The sequence below is a fragment of the Vombatus ursinus genome, unplaced genomic scaffold (genome assembly GCF_900497805.2).
Source record: "Vombatus ursinus unplaced genomic scaffold, bare-nosed wombat genome assembly UNPS02014798.1, whole genome shotgun sequence".
Classification (NCBI taxonomy): Eukaryota; Metazoa; Chordata; class Mammalia; order Diprotodontia; family Vombatidae; genus Vombatus; species Vombatus ursinus.
The window spans coordinates 48,882,555-48,905,693 of NW_020954576.1; the positions used below are offsets into that span (position 1 = coordinate 48,882,555).

The following is a 23,139-nucleotide window of genomic DNA, read 5'->3' on the forward strand; positions in this document are numbered from 1 at the left end:
CTAGGTAAATGGCAGAGCTGAGATTTGAACCAGGACATCATGGCTCCAAGATCAGGGCATTTTCCAACATACTAGTCACTGAACACCAGAAAGCCAGTGAGGGATTCAGAGGCTGTGGCTCAAAAGTCCATTCCAGCAGAAAGAACATGGCACCCATGAACAATGTTCCCAGAGCTAACTGGTCACTCCAGGGAAGCAAGGGGGTCACCAACTTTTTCTTGCATTCACAATCTTGCCTGGACCATTGAGAGGTACAATCTTGGTGGGTTTTTGTGTCTTTGACAAGCTCATAATTTCCTAGAAGTTAAGGAACTCTTGTTTCTTCAGATAGTGCCTAGTACAGTGCTAAGGGCGCTGTCTACAGTGGGGCCTCTTAGATTTTTAAAAAATGGCTGGGCAGTAACTATGTCTGCTTAACTCACTTTGCCAAACATGGCTTATTGCCATTCATAGAAACCTTAATCAGGACTCTTTGATTGGCTGATTGAACCTCCTACTGCCAAAGATCTGGTGTGAGGGGAGTTACAATTTTTCCAGGTGACCCCGTCCCCCAAAACACACTACTGTGATCTTCACTTGTAGGAGACCGAGACCGACTGAAGTCAATTCAAGAGGAGTCCTAACCATCCTGACCCTACTCCTGCCATACATAAACCCACACCAGTAGGTTGCGTTTGGTAAAGGCCCTCCTACTAAGTTGGGCATATCTGAGTATAGTGGAAGGAATGTTGGATCTGGAGTTAAAGGATTTGGATTTGAATCTCAGCTCTGATACTTACTACTTGTGTGACCTTAGACAAGTCACTTAAACTGTATGAGCTGGTTTCCTCCTCTATAAAATGAGGGAGTTGGATTAAATGATCTTCCAGCTCTAACTCTATGACCCTATCATTCTTTTGTAATCCATCTGAAAGGTATGAATGAAGACAGTCACAAGTTTCCTTCCCTGACTGGAGTGGGATCTGGGGCCATTCACTCTCCAACTGGCCCACAGACCAAAGCCCAAGAGTAGCTTGCCCTGGTGCTCAACTTATGACAACGATGACTTTCTTGAGGCCTGGGAGATCAGGGAGGAAACGGGATATACAGAATAAATACAGAGCCACCCCAGCATGTAGAGGTTCCCAGGCCCAACTGATCTCATGCAACTGGGCAACATTTCAGATATGTGGATGGCTATCGTCAGTATCCCATATTGTCCCCACAAGGTAGACTGGGAGAAATAAATCTTCAGATCTCTACGTGACCCAGTTGCTTAGAGAAGCTGGGGCAGACAGAGTGATACTCCATTACAATGTAAGCTATTAGGTGGATTGGGGTAGAATGTACCATCTAAGTCACATCCCTCAACATCTCCACTCTACCTAGCATTTCCTAGTTAAATTAGACATTTTCCACCTTGAAGTGCACTTTAGTGGTGTTCAATCTATAGTATTCTAGACCCCCTCCCTCCACCCATGACCTTTCACGAAGCCACTATCATCACTATCCAGTCATCTCTCATTGTCTTGGTAGCGCAAGCTTCATAGTGGCTATTTCAGATCCAATCTCCCCTTTGAAGAACCTTGGCTCCTACTTCCTGGAGAAGATTGAAAGCATCTGGATTGAGTTTCCTGGTCTTCAACATATGGTTGTCCCTAAAGAGGAGTCCTCTCTCCTCTCTAAAGCTATATCCTGGACTTCTCTCTCCCCACCTGTTCATGAATCTTGTTTTCTCAAACACCCCATTGCCTCGATTTCCTTTCATATTTTTATGGCTCTTTCCCTTATGTTTGCCAATATGTCTCTAACATATTGAAATCCCTTTTATTTTAAATCAAAACAACCACAAAAATTCCATTTGACTCTTGGTAATAGCTACTGCTCAGTTTTCTCCATCCTTTTATTGAAAAACTTCTTGAACACCTCACCCACTGTTTCCACACCCTGGTCACCATTCCCCTTTTAAACTCCCTGCAATCTGACTTCCAGCCCTACCACTTTAATGAGGTTTCCAATAGCTTTGCCACAGTTTTCAGCTGTTTCATCTCCTTAGCGGTATCTGATGCCATCAGGTCAGCCACCCCTTCCTCTACCCCTTCCTTCTTGGCTTCATGACAGAACACTTTCCCTGTTTTCCTTTTATCTCTCCATTTGTTCTCCCAATCCTTTTATTTTGGTGGGCTTCTCTTCTTCCCCCATCTTTGGGTGCCCCCCAAAGATCTCTATTTTTCTTTCTACATTCCCCACTCTTCCATGAATTCATCCAAACTCATGGCTTCAGTGACAATGATAGACAGAATGGCTATAATGGATTGAAAGTTGCCCTCTTCATGTCTGCCTGTGATCCTGGGCAAGTTATTTAGCCTCTTCCCCAGACAACTCTCTGAGACTCTAAATTGCAGACCAGGTGCCCATCCACATTGATGGAAGGAGTCTCCATCATGACAGTCCCCTATATTAATAGAATCACAGGCCCAGGAAAACATATGATAGATGAAATAGTGTTCTTAAAGCCTGCAAAGGGCTTTTCATCCATTGGCTCACTTGATCTCTATGTGGATGACTGAAATCTGCAGTGCAAGATCTATCCTCTTACCAATCCCTTATTTTCAAAGTCTAGAGGTTCTCCCCATTTAGATGTTCTGTCATCATCTCAGACTCAATATGTTTAAAAGTGATTTAATGATCTTAGCTTCTCCGTCACTTTTGCTTTCAAATTCCCCAATTTTTGTCAATGTCAACATTCTCCTGGATTGCTAGCCTAGAAAATTCCTTCCCTCTCCTTAATCTCCTATTGTCTAATCTGTTCCCAAGTTCTGTTGTTCCCTCTTTCCATTTTAAAATGTCTCTCAGTGCCCATCTTTTCCTCCATTCACAGTGGCACTGCCCAAACCTGAACTTTCATCTCTTCATATCCTTATCTCGTCTCTCTCCAATCCATAATGCATATTCTTGCCAAAATAATCTTTCTAAAATAGCACTGTCATCATATTACTCATGCCCCTTCTCTAGAACTTAATATGGCTCCCTATTTCCTACCAGAGCAAACATCAACTCCTTCAGCAGACTTTCAAACACCTCTACAATCTGATGTCATTCTACGTAGCCAGCCTAGTTTCTCACAAAATGTCAACCAGCATTTATTCTAACTTCCCAACACAGGCTTTCCATACTAGGCAGATTGGTATCCTTGTCTTCCACACATGCCAGATTCATTTCAAACTCTGCCTGTTGCTGCTCACCCAACTGGAATTTGCTCACTCTTCCCCTCCTTCTACCCAAATCTTATGTATTCTCATTTCAGACCTACATGAAAACTCTCTTTCGCCTCTGTAACTTACAATTACATTTAGCATTGATACCAATCTATTTGGCACTGAATTGGTTTTTAATTGTTTCAAGAGTGCTAGTTTTATCTTCCTAACTAGATGATAAACTTTTTGAATTAAAGATTTCTTCAGTGTCTTGCAGGGTTTAACACAGTGCTGGGAACATAGTTGTCACTCAGTAAATACCTATTGACTGATGGATTCCCCCAAACACAACATGATGTAGTGAAAATCTAAGATAACATAGTTTAGCTCTTAGTGGAACATTAATTCTGTCTACCCAAGCCAACCTTATAAAAGGTTTCCCCAAAGTATCTAAGTGAATAGGGCCACCCCTCTGCTTAGTGGGAAGGATGAGGGCTGATTGTTTCTAACTTCCCAAAGGCTACATGACAAGAACCACTGTTGGTTTGAAGTCAACACCACAAAGGCAATGAACTGAGGTAGAACTTTGATTTATTTGCAAACTGAATTGGAAAGGAAAGCAGGTTTGTGTCTATAGAAAGCCAGTCCTTCCTTCAAAAACTCTGCCTTTTCTAGGGGTGACCACTACCCTTTGGATATAGTGCCACATTTCAGAGAGATGAGGGGAATGGAAAGACAGAAGATACCATCCCATCTGATTCATGGTGCATACATGTAAGAATCAAATCCAGATGTATTAAAGTAGTCTAATTAAAGAGCTAGAAAATTCATCTTTGAGCTCTGGATCTATCTCTGTACTTGGCTTCCTAAAGAGTAGAAACTGCTATAAGGTAAGCCTTCCATGCATTATTTATTCAAATATGAAAAGGGACTCATTATAAGATGGTCTCACATCTTGGACTCCAACAACAACTTTCATAAGGAGAATCTAATGTGAAGTAAATCTGAATGCTAGTACAAAATTCAATGGATTAATTCCACTTATTTAAAGATTACAAACTCAACGCGATAAAATAAAAGTTCTAAGACCTGGCTGCATTCATCCTTGTCCTACCCTCCAGACACACCCCATAGCCTCATACTATACGTAACATGAAACATCTGACAAACTCAGGCAAAAACCTCCTCCTGCCAAAGAGAAGATGGGACAAGATTTTCTAAGTTTGCCACACCCTCTGCTTTAGAGATGGACTATTCATAGACAGACAGTTCTAATGGTTTCAATTCTAACCAGATTAAACAAATGGACACAAAGTCCTGTTATTCAATATTCAAAGAAAAATTGCATTTTAGAAACAGGAGAGGGTCCTCTGACTGATGTGATGGAGCTGAATTTATCCAAGAAAGCACTCTGACTCAGCTGACTTCAACCAAGAACCATTTCACATTTCTCCCTCTCCAACTTGTCCCACCCCACCCTGGGTTGATGCAAGAAAAAGAATTTTCCCCCAGCTGCAGTGAATGAAAGATGGACTCACCACAGATAAGTCTTTTCACTGCCCTCTGCTTTTCTGTGGTCCTGGAACAGTCCTTAGGCGCTCAGTCAATATAGTGCAAGTATACCCTAATGATGTCCCCTTTGTCCCTCTACCCAGAAAGAAAGAACAGAAGGGCTTCTGGAGTCAACCACGGTTATATATGTTAATGGCCTCTGGGGTCCCATTGACCTCAAGAGCTTTATGTAGGTGATTAACTTCACATGTGGGATATTTGTGGGGTGGACCAGACAGTCTGATACTATTCTTAGTGGTTTCCTTATTCTTTCTTGCTGAGCTGCTAAGGGACATTACTATTCATTAAATGAAGAGATGCCCTGTTGCCTACCTAAATGATCGGTGGCTGGGGCTGGTCAACCTTTACTCTCTCTTGTTTTTATGAGACATGGGATTGGAGGAATGTAGAAAGCATTCTGATGCCCCTCTCATCTCTTCATGCAGGAATTCAGGTATTTTCCAAGAGAGTGAGCACATGCACACACAGCTAAATGTGCAGGCATCTCTCACTCTGTATGTGGACCGACATCAGCAGCTATGTGGTATGTGTTTTGTCTGCATCTCTTCCTTGAACTTGTTAATAGTAACAGCAGTTAGAATTTATATAACATTTTAAGGTTGGCGAAGCACTTCACAAATATCTCATTTGATCTTCACAACAGCCTTTTGAGGTAGGTGTTATTATCATCCCCATTTTACAGATGTGGAAACTGAGGCAAACAGCAGGTTTTTTTTTCTTTTTAGTGACTTGTCCAGGGTTACACAGCTAGCGTCTGAAGCCAGATTTGAACTCCGATCTTCCTTACTCCAAATACTCTATTACTATACTATAATTTTCCTGAGGGCAGGCACTGCATCTTATATCAGCTTTGTATCATTCCTATAACCTAACATAGTACCTGGCACACACATATTTAATAAATATTATAATTATAGATTTAGAATGGATTAGAATCTTAGAGATCATCTGTTCTAAACCTCTCAGTACCTGGAATTAATCTTTCTTGGTTTTCTTCCTACCCAGCTGATCACTTCTCAATTTCCTGGTTCATCATCCATATCCTATTTGCTAACTATCAATGTGTTTGAAGGTTCTGCTCTGGGCCCTCTTCTTTCTCTCTCTCTCTCCCCTCTTTCTCTCCCCCCCTTTTCCCCCTCCCTCTTTCTCTCTCTCTTGCTCTCTCTCTCTTCTTTCTCTCTCTCTTCCCCCCTCTCTTCCCCTATTCTTTCACTTGGTGACCTCATTGGCTCCCATGGGTTTCACATGTACATACAAGATGACTTCCATATATATCTGGCCCTGGTCTCTCTTTCTGGGCTGTAGGTCTGTACCACTATCTACCTACTAGACATTTTGAACTGGATGTCCCTTGATCATCTCAAACTCAACATATCTAAGAAAGAACTCATTATCTCTTCCAAAACTTGATGGGGTTTTGTAACTCACTGAACTTTCCTCTTTCTGTCAAGGGTCCTACCATTCTTCCAGTCACTCAGGGTCACAAACTCAGAGTTATTCCCAACTCTTCATCCTCTACCTTTTATATCGATTCAGTTGCCAAATATTATCCTAGAATTTCTCCCTCTACAACCTTTCTAGCATTTGTCCCCTTCTCTTTATTCAAACAGCCACCGCCCTAATTCAGACTTCATCACTTCTTACCAGGACTATTGAAATAACCTCCTAATTGCTCTTCCCATCTTGAATGTCTACTTCCATTCGCTCTCCACGTGGCTTCCAAAACGACTTTCCTAAAGTGACAATCTAGCCGTTTAACTTCCCCACTCAATGAACTTCCATGGTTCTGTATTGTCTGTAGGATCAAATACAAACTCTCCTGTTTGACATTTAAAGCCCTTTATAATCTGTTCTCAACCAACTTTTCTAGCCTTACTATATCTATATGTATATATGTATCTATATATATACATATATACCTATAGACATATATGCATATATGCATATACATATACACATACACATATACATATACATATACATATATTACTTCTATTCTCATATTCTATTTTCTAGCCAAACTGGCTTTCACACACTGGTCCCTCTACTCCCATTGCCAAGCCTTGGAACTCTCTGTGCCTGGAATGCATTTTGTCCTCACCTCTCACCCTTAGAATCCCATTTTCTTCAACACTCAGCTCAAATGCCACCTTTTACATGAAACCTTTCTGGACCTTCCAGCTCCCAGTGCTACACCCCCCCCCCCACTACCTTGTGTATATTTTATATATAGTTATGCATGTGTGCACATTGTCTTCCCTGATAGAATGTAAGCTCCTTGAGGGCAGGCACAGAGTAATTTTTGTCTGTATCCTGGTCATCCAGCACAACATCTAGTACACAGCGGGCATTTAAGGCATGCTTGTTGATGACTGATTTTGCAGATGAGGAAACTGAGGCCCGGAGAGGTTAAGTCAAGGGCCATTATACACAGGTAATAAGTGGCAGAAGCAAGATTTAAATTCAGGTTCTCCTAACCTTACACCTAGCCATTCTTTTTGCGGTAGCAGTTTGTTTAGTCTGGACTGTACAATGGTCACCGATGACGAGCCTGTAGGATGATGGTACAACGAGTGTTTGTTCCATGGAAACTCCCCACTCTAGACTACACAGGCAGGTTTCCCGGGAGAACACTCAGAGGGTTGGTCTTCTTTGGTCACTTTGAAAGCAAACTGTGCTTTGTATTTACAATGCTGTCTTCCTCTAGGTGAAGCTGGGTACCCTTTTCAAAGAACATTTTTCTGAATCCAATTCTGCTCTTGCCCTCCCCCTCCCCCAGGGTCAGCTTCAGGTCTCTTTTGGACCAAAATCAAACATATGCACCAAGGAACAGTAGTCCAGAACCCCTACTGCTTCAGAGTCGAGCCACCTGCACTGCTTTGTCATTCACCCAGATGCCATGCTGGTTTCCCCATACCTGTCCTCTGCCTCCCCCACCAAAGCCCTGTGACAGGATGGGCCCAAGCAAACACTCAGACATTCAGCCTCAGACTGGCCCTCCAGGCCATAGGAGCCAGGTGGGTGGCTAGACTCTCTGAGTTTATGGAAAAGATGCTAGCCCTAAAGTCAGAAGACATAGGTTCAAATCTTGCCTATGACCCTTCATACCTATGTGAGCACAAACAAATCACTTGGAGTCCCTGGGTCTCCCTGCCCTCATCTGTAAAATAACAGGGTCGGATTAGTGGCCTTCTTGAGATACTTTCTAGCTTGAAATTTGTGATCGTATGATTTATGTCTAAGCCGAGAGGGGTTGGGCAGAGAAATTTATCTCTAATGGACGATGAGTTTCCTTTAGTAGCTGGACTTTTATTTCTCCCAAACGAGATCTGGGATAATCATCTGAGCCAAGAGCTTTAGTGACGCACAGGAGAAGGGAAAACATTTTGCAAACCAACTTTCATCGTACAATGAGCTATTCCTTCTGCTTCTGAGTCTACTATCTCCATCTGACAAGGTACTGCCTAAAGGCGGGACTGTCTCCCCCTCCTGGATTTCCCTGTAATCCCTTGCATAGGATCCTACAGACAGAGGAACTTTCAAGCTGTGATGTGGACTGTCAGACTGACCTTGAATTTACTTTAGCCACATGGTCTCCTGGCTGCAAGTGGCCCCTTGCTAACCTATCACTTTCTCTTCTGCTCTACTCACTGAGGAGCTGGACACACCGTAATACTACAGGGTAAGGAGGTTATCTATTCATTGGCCCTGGCAGGCATGTGCCTCAGTACTGGAGGACATCCTCCCCTATGCCAGAGTTGCAAAAAGTCAACCACTTTTCAGCTATGCTAACTTTAGGGCCAAAAGAGAAATGCAAAATAAGCCCCAAAGACTTTCCCAATAGACTGGGAAAGACAAGAAGTGAGGACGGGACAGAAACTGGACTGTGTTGCAGCAGCTAGAAAGGTAAAGCATTGTCCTGAGAGCCCCAGGATACAAATCCAGTTAGCCCCTCATATCCAATGGGCAGAATTTTCAAAGTGGCAGGTTGTCTTCTGACATAAGGATGATGGTTCTAGCAATTAGACTTGTCCAAAAAGGGAATGGGGTTGCCTTGTTAGGCAATGACAAGCAGAGGCTGGATAGAGGGTATTTATGTAACATGTAAGAGATTGTGCCAAATGACCTCTAAGGTTCCTTCCAACTTTAATACTCTACAGAAAGGCATTTTGGTACAGTAAAAAGAATATTAGCTAAGGAGGCAGAGGACCTGGGTTCAGATTCTGCCTCCAATAGTTCACCATATGTGTGATGTTGGGCAAGTCACTTAACTGCCCTATATCTCAGTTTTCTCAACTGTAAAATGAGGGGGTGGAGTTAAATGATCTCTGAGGTCCCTTTCAGACCATGATCCATGAACACCATGATTCTGCACCATGGATAGCAACCAAATATGTGTGCACAAGGAAACAGTGTGTGTACAGTAACCCACAAAACTATACCTGGAGATAATAAGCAAACCTGCACACACCCTCTCACGCACATGCAAATACATACAAAATCCTTTTCAAATACAAGTGTATACCAAGCATTCTTCTCTGGCTTCATTAGAAAGCTTTTGGTTTCCTTCTACACCTCCAATCATGGCTCACAAGGTCAATATCATTAGTCCTCCTTCAAACTGCACACACTCCCAATGCCTCTTATTCCATCTTCTGGTATTATTGGTTCCTCTCCAGTTTCTAGGAACCTTTAGGCTCTTGTAAGTACAACAAGAAGAGAAGACAGCCATGCAAGATTGGGGGTGGGGAAGTCCTAGATCTGCTCTCCATGACAAGTCAAGCCGGAGATGAGAATGGAATGCCTCATGCTTGTGGGGGGCAGCTCAGACTAGCCAAATCCCCTCTCACCTGAATCAGCGGTCTGAACAGTGACGAGGGAACTGGTGATAGCAGGCCTGTTTTGGGAATAAACCCGGAACGAGTAGTAAATCCCGGGATTGAGGTTGGTCACCGAGAAAGACCGGGCCTTAGAGTGAATTTTTTCTGACTGGTTGCCTGAAGAACAGAAATCTTAGGTCAGCTCGGGGGCCCTGGAATGAGCAGCTGGAGATTTGGCATGGATCCCTGGCCACCTGTCAAGGACAGGGCTGGGCCACTTACAGGTGGGACACCATGTAAGGTCAGGGTGTCCAGGCACTTGGGTTAGCCCCAAACAGAGACCACTAGACTGACCAGATAAGTCCTTCCTGCCTATGAATGTTGACTCTTTAAGATCCACATATATCTCAACCTTGCAGTGAGGATGAAGGGGACATTGTTCTCATTTCCAAATCTGTCATATTCCTTTGACTTTCTTTTTTTTGGTGTTTGGGGTAGGGTAGGGAGGAAGACTGGACCCACGATTTTACTGATATAGGGAACTCCCAGTGAGGAAACCCCATTCACCAACACAGACTGGCACCTGCTTGGCAACTTGCAGTTTTAAGAGACTTGCCTAGGCTGTTGAGAGTTTAAGTGCCTTGCCCAGGGTCACACAGCCAGTATATGTCAGAGGCGGGACTTGAACCTGGGTCTTCCCAACTCCAAGGCCAGCTCTTCATAACCCCGACTTTACCAATAGTACTGATCAATCTCATTTTGGTAACCAGTATAAGACAACCAACTCTCTGTTATCTAGGGACTGATGAACCTGTGTGGTGTATAGATTAACCAAGCCTCTGTGCCTTCCCACCTTCTATCTCTCATCCTTTGCCTTTTGGCTGCTCCGATGCAATGCCTAGAAGGACTGGTAGAGGCTCTTTTCCTAAATACTACCAGGAGTGAGAGGGAGAGAAGACAGAGAGAGAGAGAGAGAGAGAGAGAGAGAAGGGAAGAGAAAGAGAAAGAGAAGAGGAGAAAAGAGAAAGAGAGAGAGAGAGGAGAAGAGAAGAAAAAGAGAAGAGAAGAGAAAGAGAAGAGAAGAGAAAGAGAAGAGAAAGAGAAAGAGAAGAGAAGAGAAAGAGAAAGAGAAAGAGAAGAGAAGAGAAAGAGAGAGAGATAATGAGAATGAATGCTGGGGAGGTAGTGTTGGTAGAACTTTGAAAATATAAACAAAATGAGGGATTTGGAATCATCTGTGGATTTAAAACTCCCCATTCCCCTTGACTATATGTGGCAAAGTTGGCTGTGATTTATCCTCTGCTTGTACCTGGGGTCCTCTCTGGGGAGGTTAGATTAGTTAGAGGATTGTTATTTATGAGACTATGCTCTTGGGTTTGACCCCCTGTGGACAAGTCAGCTTCACATAGAGTATAAAAGTCTGTCCCCTGGTCACAGGCAACAACCCGGAACAGCTGGGGAGACCTAGATAGTGAATGTGGGCAGGGGCTAATCCTTTTTCTTTCCAAAACAATTTGCAATCTACTGATGGCCATTCTTTTTTGTGTGGGAGATCACTTTCCTTCCAGGACCAGGAGCTTGCCCAATGGGAACTTAAGAAAATCCTGACTCTCTGCTCCTCAAGGAACCCAGTGCTAAGATAAGATCTAGCTTGCCCGGGGCTCATGGCCTAAAAAAAGGCCTCATTCCAATGCAAGGAAGAGACCCTGGGAAGGGGTGGTGGCCCATGAATGCCTCACAGACTTCTAAAGACTTCATCAGCCTTGTGGTTTTTTACTCCTGACTACCATTCCTATTCCTCCTTCCCCCCTTTCCCAACCCAGCATATATATTGATTTCACTAGGCCATAATTAACCCCAAGCTAAAAGGCCTCTCTGAGCCTCTGAGACTTAGAAGGATCTTTTAAATGGCATCCATCACTATCCCCCTGCTGCCATGCAGGCCAATGCTTACTGTATGAATACTCAATCACAAAGTCAGTTCCTGGCTCGAGATTGTGGTCCCATGTGAGGTTGGCCGATTTACTGTTGGCCTTCACCGTGAAGTTCCATATGGACTGTCCATAGGGGGCTGGTGAATAGGTTAGAAGAGGAGTTAGTAATGATGTGGGGGAGGCAGGGCTTGGCACACGCACAGGCCAGGGTCTGCTGGGAAAGAACAGAGAGTCACAAATTGTCTGGTATACATGGCTCCAACATCATTCTAAGTCTCAGCCTTGGGTGGCTGAGAACCAGTGGGCCCAGTGTATGTTAGAGAGCATGCAGGCTGACCCTGGTGTGGAGGGAATAGCCACCCATGGATAGGTGGAGAGCCCCTACATAATGCAAATGGGGATTCGACTGAAAGCATGGCGTCTTATTCAAACCTCCCTATGGTGCCTGGGTTCAGCTCTGGAAAGGCCTGGATCTCCAAACAGGTCCCACTTCTCAGAGGAAGAGGGAAAAAGTCCCCCTTTGCCTGGGTTGGGCATAGAAGGTGGTATTCTTTGTCCTTAAAACTATTAAAGTTTTTTTGTGATGGTCAGAGTGGCTGCTTAAATAGAAAATGGAAGCCATGATCTGTGACGGGGTGGGAAGTGACAAGGCAGAGGGTGTTTTTTTAGGTGGGAGGTGTGAACGTGTGTATGAAAGGGGAGGGGTCGTGAAAGGAAATGGAAGGCTTTTCTGGAGTACAATTTGGCAGCATGAAAAGCTACCCAAGTAATCACATCCTTTGACCCAATAATTCCATTAGGGGAGGCCCCCAACAGTGTAATTGAAAGCAGCAGCAGCAATAACAAAAGAACTATCTTTTCAAAGACTTTCATTGTAGGTAACTGTAAACAATAAGACACAGCCTATACATATAGCAATAGGGAAATGGTTAAAAGAATTGTAGAATGTTAATGGAATGGAATGTTTCAATGCCATTAAGAAGGGCAAGCAGGAGGAATACGAAGAAATCTGGAATGGCCTTTATGAAATAAGGCAAAGCAGAAAAAAAAGCAGACCCAGAAGATGGAGGATGCGATTGTAGGATTACAATCATACGAGGAGAAATGAATGAGGTCGGACAAAGAATCCCGATGGGGATTTGGAGTGAGGGACTCACAAAGTGTCATTGTGCTACTTCATGGCTGGAAAGTCATTAATTTCAATGCAAATAGTAAATTTAGTTGTTTGTATTGATGTTTGATGTTTGTAATAAGACATTTAAAACTATTTTTAAGGGGAAAAAAAAAACCAGAGGCACACTGGGAGAAAATCCAAACCAGACAGGCCTGAGAGAGGGCTATTATGGTTCAGAGACACCTTGGGAGATTCTCAGTCTAGCATTCCTGCTCAGGAGTCTGGGTCAGGTCAACAGTCACGAACTCTGCTCCCTTCCTACTCATCACTCAAAGGTTTTCTAATGATCTGGGACTACACTTTGAAAGATCTTAAACTCATCAGCAATTCCTCTTCCCTCGCAGACCACCCTGAGACTGGCCCAGAATACCTCCCCTTCATTGGAATCCTTTCCATTACATTGGATTCTTCCCACTCTAGCTTCTTAGGGTGGGGGGTGGGTGTGGGTGTGGGTGTGGGTGGGTATGCTCTCTATGCATTGGACAAGGCATCAATTACCCAGCTCCTAATAGCTGGGAGTTCCACTATCAAAGCCACTGCATAGAAGACATCACTAATCTTCAAACACAGTCATTTTTCAGGAGACCCTGCAGCCTGATTACCCCATTTCCCAGCAAAGATTTAATAGTAGAATGCTAGCATGAAGTCTCATATTTCAAAGACTTTACAAGCATGGCTCCTGTATATTTTATTAGCATGCAAGGGGGTACTGTCACCTACTCACTTTTCAAAAATAAATGAACCAAGTGCACTCAGTACGGGCTGTGTGGCATATAACTCAGCTTGCAAGGTTCAGAAGTTACAACGGGTTTCCTGGTCTTGACTAAAGTAATGCCCTTGCCCTGTAGTCGGGAGGATAGCATTTGCCCAAGGTGAGCAGTAGTTGATGCTGGGTAAGTTGTCAAAAATTTGGTTTCATGGCTAGAACAGCCAGGGACCCTCCAGTGAGGTTGCCAGGCTGGTCCAAGTTTTATACTCCTCTTCAAGGCTTTTTGCCTGAAGTGGCTGCCTCAGGAAATCTCAACTCTGAATTGCATGCCTTCAGGAAGGTCATAGTAAGAGCCCCTTCTCATTTCTGGTGATAGTTGGAGGGGCATGTTTTTCTACAGCTGGGGTAAGGATGTACATTTGACTAAATGCCTCCAGGCAAAGTTGAGGGAGACCTGGAGTTGGCCTAGAAAAAAACTAAAATGATAAAAGGGAATAGTAGTATTTGAAGGGCCGAGGAGGGATTCTCCAGGCCTAGAAAGATGAAGGTGGGGGAAAAAAATCATCAAAGTTTATGGATCACAGAGGGTGATGATAAGAAGGTGAACTCAGACTAGTTTACCAAATTTCCAGAATACCAAAACCAGAGAGGCCCCCCTGGAAGTCTGAAAGGAAGTTTAGGACAAATGAAAGGAAGTCCTTCTTCAAACAAGTCTATGGAACTTGCTATCCTCCAAGGAGTGGTACAGGATGAAAGTGGAAATAGCTTCCCAAAAGGCTGAGATGAATTGGTAGATGAAAGAGCCAGATTGGGGTATGAAGAGAGATTAGGATAGTTGGAAGACATTTCTAACGTCTGAGGCTGGGTGGAGGGGAGGATAGCCATGCTTTCCCATAACAGGTCCCCAGTGGCTCTGTCACAGACAGAGCCTGCACCTGGATGGTCCACAGTCTTGGCCCATTACGGTACTGCTGACATTTTGATGTCACCAGAGGGTAAGGTAAAGTCATTCTTCCTTGTCACACTCTCTGCGCCTTTTCTGAGAGCACAAGGTAATTGAATGATATCAGGCTCGACCTCAGCAACTGAACACTTTTTGCTATCACTCAAAAAGCACACTTATCACCAATTAGCAGATGGCAGCTCCCAGTGATCTTAATACGACTCTCCCTAGTCAATTTTTGTTCTAAAGGTCAACATTACTTCAACACTTCAGTGTTAACACTTCTGAAGAGACAGCTTTTCCAAGGTCAAAGAAATGGTTAGTATTGTAAACTTACTTTGAGTTAATATTTTTACTCGTCCTCTGAGAGCTTAAAGCATTTTACTGACTTATCCCCTCCCCTCAAAATCCTCATTGTACATAAGGCAGTGTGGTATAACGATTGGAGTGTTGGATTTGTGGTCAAGAAGGTCCTGTGGGGTTCAAACCCCACTTCGGACAACTTCCTAGCACTGTGACCCCGGTCAGTTGATAAATCTTTATGTGCCTTAAGCAAATTCCTTTCCGGCTCCTCAGCTCTCAGCACAGTGCCTGGCACAGCAACAATGCTTGCTGACTGAGTTCCACATGCTGGCAAAATCAGATTCTTCATATGAGGCATGGTGGCTGCCCTTGGTCAACCAAATGGGGACTGGGAGCAGAGCAGAGAGACCCTGAAGGGTGAAGGCACTTGGCCCCAGGTCTCACAGCTGGTGAAGACTACAGCTGGGACCAGAACAGGCAGATCTGCTCCCCTTTTCCTTGGCTGCCCCCCTACCCTTACTCCCCCACTAGCCTTACTGTCTGTCTCATGCTGACTTTCCAGCTGGCACATTGGCTCCATAAGCTAGAGACCCTTCCTTCTGAGGCGATAAAAGGCTGTTTGATGCTCAGTTAGAAGTATTGCTGAATTCCCCAAGGGGTTTCCTCATACTGGAAAAACAGAACTTCCCGTCTTGACTCCTTTATGCCTTATCCCAGCCGGCTGGGTCTTAGGTTGATTTTTATGAGCAGCCACTAAAATGGCCATAATTTTACTTCCCCCGCATTACAGGGTATGGGGGACATCAGGGGAAATAGCAGCTTAGCACCTTTGGTCATTACTAGACTCTGTGATGGCTAAATGATACCATTTCCTGGAGCTCATATAATCGACTTTTTTTTAAAAGGAAAGGGGAGGGGAAGATAAGAACCAGGGAAGGCCCTACGAGGGGCACAGATCAGGTGCTCTGAGCGTGGGCTTGTCTTTTGGGGGATCGCTTTATACACTTTACAAGCTCCACTCCTCGATTCAGAGATACAGATGCTGCTGGTGAGACTTGGCATCAAAAAGCTTTGCTGCCTGGCTGGCCCTCTAGGGATGGGGCTCTAGGTTCTACCTGGCCTTGTGTTTTGAGAGGGTTCCTCCTTGCCTTGGGGTCATCCCGCATCTAGGATGTAAACCTCTCGGTTTCATTACACCTAGTGCCCAATGCAAACTCTGTGGCTTGAGACAGTCTGGACATGTCATATTAGCACACCCTGGGCAGGATTAAAAAACTATGTCTCCCTGCATGGTAAAATTTTGCCAGCATGTTTTACTGTTCACTGGGGGCTTTAAGCATTTATTGTAATACATATCACATCACAAAATAAATACTTATGACCCATGGAGCGTGGCATCTTCTGGCATTAAAAATAGGCATATTTATTTAAAAGTCTTATTTAAAAGAGACTTAGAGCTGGAAGGTACCTTAAGTCCAATCCTAGAAATAATCTAGTCCTTTACAGACGAAGCCCAGAGAGGCGAGTGATTTGTCTAAGGTCATATAGGAAATAAGGAGCAGAACTGAGATTTGAACCCAGGACTTCTGCCTCCAAATCCAGTGCTCTTTCTGCTACATCACACTGCCTCCCATTAATCTCCCTGGGTGTTGGGCTCTAAGTGGCTGCCTTTCTTGGCCCAGCTTTGGTCTGGATGACTGGAAATCTCTGGGTGAGGACCTGAGGCATCTAATCACCTGTGTGAGGTAGAAGGATCCTGCTCATCCCTTTATCACAGGCTAGAGAAGTTAGTTAGTTAGATTGATGATGATGATGATGATGATAATAATAATAATAATAATAATGGTAGCTCAGATTTATATAGTGCTTTAAGATTTTGCAAAAAGGCCAGGAAGGGCGAGGGATTATGATACAGGTGAGTCAGGAAGCCTAGGAACAGAATTCAGGTTCTAGGCCTTTGAGACCTTCTCAGGACCAGGAGTTCTGGGGCCTCCTGGATACCAACACGAGTCTAGTCCTTGGATACATGATTCCTTGGACCAGAAACCACTGAGGGGTGTCCATAAACATTAGGCCAGGTCCTAGGAAGACTATGTATGTGTTTCCACCAAAGAGTAGAGAGAAGGGATGGGAAGGGGCAGAGGCTAGAGGGGAAGAGGGAAGTGTGTGTTCAGCAATACCAGTGTCCTGTATCTTAGTCACGGCGGTTGGAGGGCTCTCCGTGGTAGTAGTGGCAGCAGTAGTGGTAGTAGAAGCAGTTGTAGCGACGGTAGTGGTGGTGGTGGTGGTGGTGGTGGTGGTGGCAGCAGTGGTGGTAGTAGTGGTAGGTGCAGCAGTGGGGACAGTTGTGGCAGCGGCGGTGGTAGCTACGGCAGTAACAGCAGTACCGCTCGCGGCACTTGGCTCACTGACTGTAGTTGGAGGCAACATGGTGGGAGCTGAGAGGGAAACGTAAAACAGCCGGGTCTGGTTGGTTTGGTAGTCTCCAGATTGGACACACTCCCACAACCCTGCCCTAAGAGGCAGGAGGCCCCAGGGGAGAAGATGTGGCTTCAGGAGCTAAGATCCCCAAGGGAAACAGAGGGTGTGTTGGATGAACCATGATGGCTGAGAACACAATCATGTGGAACGACGAAAATGAAGCCCAAGAGTGTGTTTCATTTTCTTCTGGATGGTCTGCATGGCTCAAAGCACCCAGCATGCACCCAGCAAAGACGGGGGGCAGGGAGAAGGAGATAGAAGATGCACGGAATCTCTTAGACCCAGGGGAATGTGAGAAATCAGAGGGGAGAGCAGCCAGGGAAACCCAAGACCAAACCCAAGCAAGGGCCACATCCCCACCCTAGCCCACTCAGCCAGTCCCGGGGGCGGCTAGGAAGGTAGAGGGATCCTTGGTTAGGTGGCCCCTGGGGCACATAGACAGTCTGCCACTCCCAGGGCACAGTCCCTCAGACAATTTTACTTCCTCCTGTCCCCCAAATCACGCTCTGACATGTCTCCTTTGGACAAAAACAGCCTCCAAAACTGGGCTAAGAAATGGGCTAAGTTCAGAATTCTCTGGCTTCTGAAGGACTTGCCTGCTGATATAAACTCTACTTTATGATTTTTGACCTCTCCCAGCTATTCTTCCTGATCCAAGGCAGTCCAAGATCACATTACCCTTCTTGGCTTCCACATTCCTCTGCTGACTCAGGCTGAGCTTGCAATCTACTAAAACTCCAAGACCTGTTTCAGAACAACTGCTGCTGTTTATCCATACCCTGGCGCCCCGCTCTCTCCTCTCCACCCCCAATCTCATACTTGTGAAGCTGATTTTTTTTTGTACTGGTCTAAGACTTTACATTTATACCTATTGAATTTCATCTGATTAGACCCATTCCAATGCTCTTCCCTGTCAACATCCTGGCTGTCATCCACTGTGTGATTCTGTGAGAGGATCCTTTAAAAACTCAGCGGAAACTGGCCAAGATCACTGTGGTAAACAGCTCTGGGGGCATTTTGAGGCCCTGTCACCCCTATAGGAATGATTCAGTTCCTGCTGTGAGTGGATGGGAAGTATCTGTGGCTGGAAATCGTGGTGGTCAGTGACTACCTCCCCATGGACCCTCCCTTCATTCTGAAGGAATGGAATTCACTCAGGAGTCATGTCATGTTAGGAGTCATGTACACTCCCTTCTCCCAGCCCTGCCTACCCTACAATGAGGACTGGAGAGCAGCACTAGGCTGTGGAGGAGCTTAGTGCTTTTCTAGATACTGCATTCAGCTGAGGGCCTGGGAATATTATAATATTCACCTCTTGTGGTCTCTGGTCCACTCTTTATCATTTATGCCAATAGGGGACCAGGAATGCCACCTGAAGACATCAACAGAGGCTGGGTGACTCTCATCTTCCTGGAGGTCCAAATGACTCCAAAGGATCAGAAAGAGAAGAGTATGTGGATTGCCTCACCCTACCCCAGACTGATACCATCACACTGTCCTACAGAGAAGAAAATACCAGGCAAGCCTCCCAGCTGGGGTAGGGGGCCTACCAGGGACTTTTCCCTCTTGGCAAGAATTTAGGGATCTTGAGCCTTCTTTTCTTAGCCATACTCTAAACAAGGGTCTCTTTCATTTGCCCAGGTCACCCAACTACAACACTCTCATAGAAAAAAGAGAGGAGGTTCCTGGGGCCTGGAAGGCACGGCCCCAATTTGGAAGACCAGAAGTGTTTATTGGGCCCTGAGGGTGTAGACCACAAAAGGCATACTGGGAGGTCAGCCAGTGATTTCAGATTGCATAGATTCTTCCTGAGGCTCAAAGCTGTGGCATTACACTCTCCTTTGTCCCAAATAACCCTCAGTCAATGGGAAAGTCTTAAAATACATCCATACATATACATATATATTTATATACATATATATATATGTATATATATATAAATATTTCAAACCCCACTCTCTTGCTGTTTTTTTAAGGACTGAATGAATAGCTACCCTTCGCCAAGGTCCCAAATTATAAAGCACTTTACATATATTATATCAGAGTAGCAATGTCAAGGATTCATACTGCACCACCTCCCTTCATCTTTGAAAAAAAAAATACAACTGGGAAATGCTGGAAAGCCAGGTTAGTTCTGCTTCAAGTTTGGTAATTCCTCATTAGTAGTGGGTCTCAGGTACTTCTGTGACCATTTTATCACCAGCTGGGGGGTTGGTGGGATATTTGAGTGGTCATTTTGACCTCCAAATAAAACTGCGTCAAAACCTTACATTTTTTAATGATTTCTGGGATGACAAGCTTTTACAACCATCTGTCCCCAGGTTGGATGTCACAGAACAATGGAATTTAATGACTCAGAGGTCATCAAACTCAGCCTACACATTTGAAAAAAGATGAAATGACTGGGGACTTTGGGAAAGCAGAGGGTCAGGTCTCCAAGTTTGACAATTCCTAATAGAATCCTGCCACACAAAGAGTAGGTCTCAAATACATCTGTGACCCTTGCATCCTGAGGCTGGGGGTGGGTGGGTGAGTGGAGGTGCTTAAGTCTAACCCATACACAAGCAGAAAAAACGATTTCAGAGTTGGAAGGAACTTCAGTGGTCATCCTGTCCAGTGGTGTCAAACTGAGTTCCTTGCCAGCCCATATTTATCTAGGTTGTATGGTATTTTTATTTATTTTGTTAAATATTTCCCAATGATAGTTTAATATGAGTCAGCTAGCCCTGTAGGCTATGAGTCTGACACCTCTGCTTAGCTTTATGTCTGTTGAATTTGTCCAGCTCTTGCATGATTGGAAACCTCACTAGACATAGCTGACAAAGGTCTGCTTGAAGACTTCCCAGGAGGAGAAGCCCATTGCCTCTCAAAGCAGACCATTACACCTTTAGATATCTGTGTTAGTATGTTTTTCCTGATGCTTAAAAAAATGATTATTTAAGACCAACAGACATCAAACCTATATGAATCTCCTTGTAACTTCTACCCATTAGTCTCAGTTCTGCCCTCTGGAGCCAAATAGAACAAATCTAATCTTTCCTCTATATGACAACCCTTCAAATACTTGAATTCAGCTATCTTGTCCCCCAACTCAGTCGTCTTCTCTTTAGGCTGAACATACTCAGTTTTTTTGATTGTTCCTCCTATGACATAGTCTCAAGGCCCTTCCCCATCCTGGTTGATCTCCTCTGAGCACACTTCAGCTTATTAATGTCCTTCTTAAACCATGGCACCCAGAACTGAACACAACATTCTCCATGAGGTCTGATGAGGGCACAGTACAACAGGGCTATCCTATCTCAGTTCCCAGAAACCACGCCCTTCTTAATGGAGTCCAAGATCATCTTACCATTTCTGGATTCCATATCTCACTGCTGACTCAAGTTGGGCTTGCAGCCCACTGAAACTACCAGATCTTTTTTTTTTTTTTAGAGCTGCTGCTATCTACACCCATGCCCCATACCCTTTGATTCACTATACTTGTGAAGTTGATTTTTTTTTGTACCTAAGTATGAGATTTTACATTTATCCTTACCAAGTTTCATCTAATTAGATTAAGTCCAATGGTATAACCTGTCTAGATACTGGCTGTCATCCATTGTGTGATTCTGGGAGAGGATCCTTCAAAAACTCAGTGGGAACATGGCCAGGACCACTATAGTTAGCAGCTGTGGATCTGATTTTCATGAGATGTTTATCAGAAGTCATCATTATCCCAATGGGGCCAATTTGGGAAAGCAATTTCCCCAAGAAAGGGGCTAGAATAGGCATTCTTAACCTGGAGTCTATGAATTTATTTGTTTAATATTTTGACAATTATATTTATTTAAAATTTAATATATTTTATTTCCCCCAATTACATGTTAAAACATTGATAACTATATTTAAATATAGTTGTCTTCCCTTATAATCCCATATATTTTATTTTGCATGCTTAAAAGAATTATTCTCAAAAGGAGATCATAAGCTTCTTCACACTGAAAAGGAGTTCCTGACACAAAGTGTTTAAGAGCCCATAGCCTGGAGATAACAAAACATGAAAGGGACAGAGGGTTCAGATATAGACTCACATAGAATCTCAGAATGGGGAGGGAGCTCAAAGTGTATCCAGATCAGTCTGTAACTGAACAACAATCCCTTTTATACCATCCTTGACAAGCGGTCATTCAGCCTCCTCTTGAAAATTAGCAGCGAGTGGCTCGACCACCAGAGGCAGCTTGTTCCACTTTTGGTCAACTCTACCCTAGAGGCAGCTAGATGGCACAGTGATTAGAGAACTGAACCTGGAATCAGGAAAACTTAAGTTCAAATCCAGCCTCAGGTAGTTACTAGCTGTGTAACCCTGGGCAAGTTACTTCACCTCTGTTTGCCTCAATTTCCTCACCTATAAAATAGGGATAATGGTAGCACCTTACTTCCCATGATTGTCATGAGGATAAAATGAGATAATATTTGTAAATTGCTTAGTACAGTGCCTGGAACATAGTAGGCATTTATTAAATGCTGGTTTACTTCCTTCCTTCTTTCCTTCCTTCCTTCCTTCCTTCCTCTACTTACAGAATCAGAGAATTTCAAAGTTGGAATGAATCTCAGTCCATTGGTTCATTGTACCCGTCTCCCCTTCCCTCCTCCCCACCCCAACCTGTGAGTGTACCACAATGCACCGTCCTGGGCCTTCTCTCTTTCAGAGTCTCGTTGATCCCCATTCTCTACGTAGATGAATCCCAGATCTACATAGCTAGACCTAATTTCTCTTCTGAGCTCCCACATTGCCCACTGTTTATTGACTATATATATATATATATATTATATACATGTATCATAGGCAGCTCAAACTCAACATGTCTTTCTCCCCAAATCCACCTCTCTCCCTAATTTCCCTGCTTCTATTGAGGACACAGTCATTCTTCCAGTCATCCAGGTTTATACCCTCCACCTCATAACTCAACTCTTTACTTTCTCTCACCTCGCCTCCCTTCCAGCCAATCAGTTACCAAGTCCTGTTGATTCCACCTCCATGACATCTCTTCCACCCATCCCTTCCATCCCCTTCTCCCCACCCACATGGTCACCATTTCTACTTCAGTTCTCATCACATCCCATCCGGACTACTGAAATAGCTTCCTAATTGGTCTCCTTGCTTTCAGTGTCTTCTCACCAGTCCACACAGCTGCCAAATTAATATTACTAAAATACAGGTCTGAACATGTTATTCCCCTGCTCAAAAAGTTCCAGCGACTCTCTACCCTCTCTAGGATAAAAGACAACCTCCTCTCATTGGCATTTAAAGTCCTTTGGAGTCTTTCTTCAGCTATTTTTCCAGGGTTTTTTTTTAACATGTCCTTCCCCATCACACACATTATGTTTCCCCCAAAAGTCTTCTTTTGACTGGTCGTACAGGAGGCTCTTTCCTGTCTCTGCACCTTTGAACAGTCTATTGCCCATCCTTGGAAAGTCCTCCTTCTTAATTCACCTGCCTAGTAATTCCCAGCTTCCTTTGAAGCTCAGCTCAAGTACCACCTCTTACATGAGCCTTTTCGTCATCCCACAAGAGGCTCCTGCCCTCCCAAATCACTTTGTATTTATTTCCCACATAGTTTGAACTTACTTGACGTGCACAAGTTACATCCCCCAATAGAATGTAAGCTCCTGGAGGGCAAGGACTGTTTTATTTCTGACTTTATATTTTCAGAACCTAGCACAATGCTTGGAGCACAGTGGGCTTGTGGATGGATCAAGCCGAATTGAAACTGAGATACATCAAGCATGACTTCCCTCTGGTCTACAAATTCATAAAATGTTAAAGCTGAAGGGGATCCCTGGAGACTATCTAGTCCAACCCAGTCATTTTGCAGATGACAATACTGAGGTAGAGCAAGTGACTCGTCTAAAATCACATAGCAAGAAAGTAATTGCAGCTAAAACACAAACTCACACATTATGACTTCAGGTTCAGTGCTCCCGCCATTGTCCCCCCCCGCCCCCACTTTGGTTCCCTCTGCTTCCCCTTCCCTGGGCGTCTCCCTA

At 44.2% G+C, this 23,139-nt stretch overlaps 1 protein-coding gene across 9 annotated transcripts in view; it reads right to left on the bottom strand.

Moving 5' to 3' along the window:
- The window catches only part of NFASC (neurofascin), a 248,089-nt gene that overhangs the window by 14,896 nt on the left and 210,054 nt on the right, over nucleotides 1-23,139 (bottom strand). For 2 of the 9 annotated variants that reach the window (XM_027871169.1, XM_027871170.1), the window contains 3 exons: nucleotides 16,812-17,069; nucleotides 11,523-11,639; nucleotides 9,599-9,745 (listed from right to left, as the gene is read on the bottom strand). The exons of 6 other annotated variants lie outside the window; for them this stretch is intronic. In XM_027871169.1, the coding sequence (XP_027726970.1) occupies nucleotides 9,599-9,745; nucleotides 11,523-11,639; nucleotides 16,812-17,069 (522 nt within the window). The remainder of the gene's footprint in view (nucleotides 1-9,598; nucleotides 9,746-11,522; nucleotides 11,640-16,811; nucleotides 17,070-23,139) is intronic. One more of the 9 variants, XM_027871168.1, reaches the window with a different exon arrangement.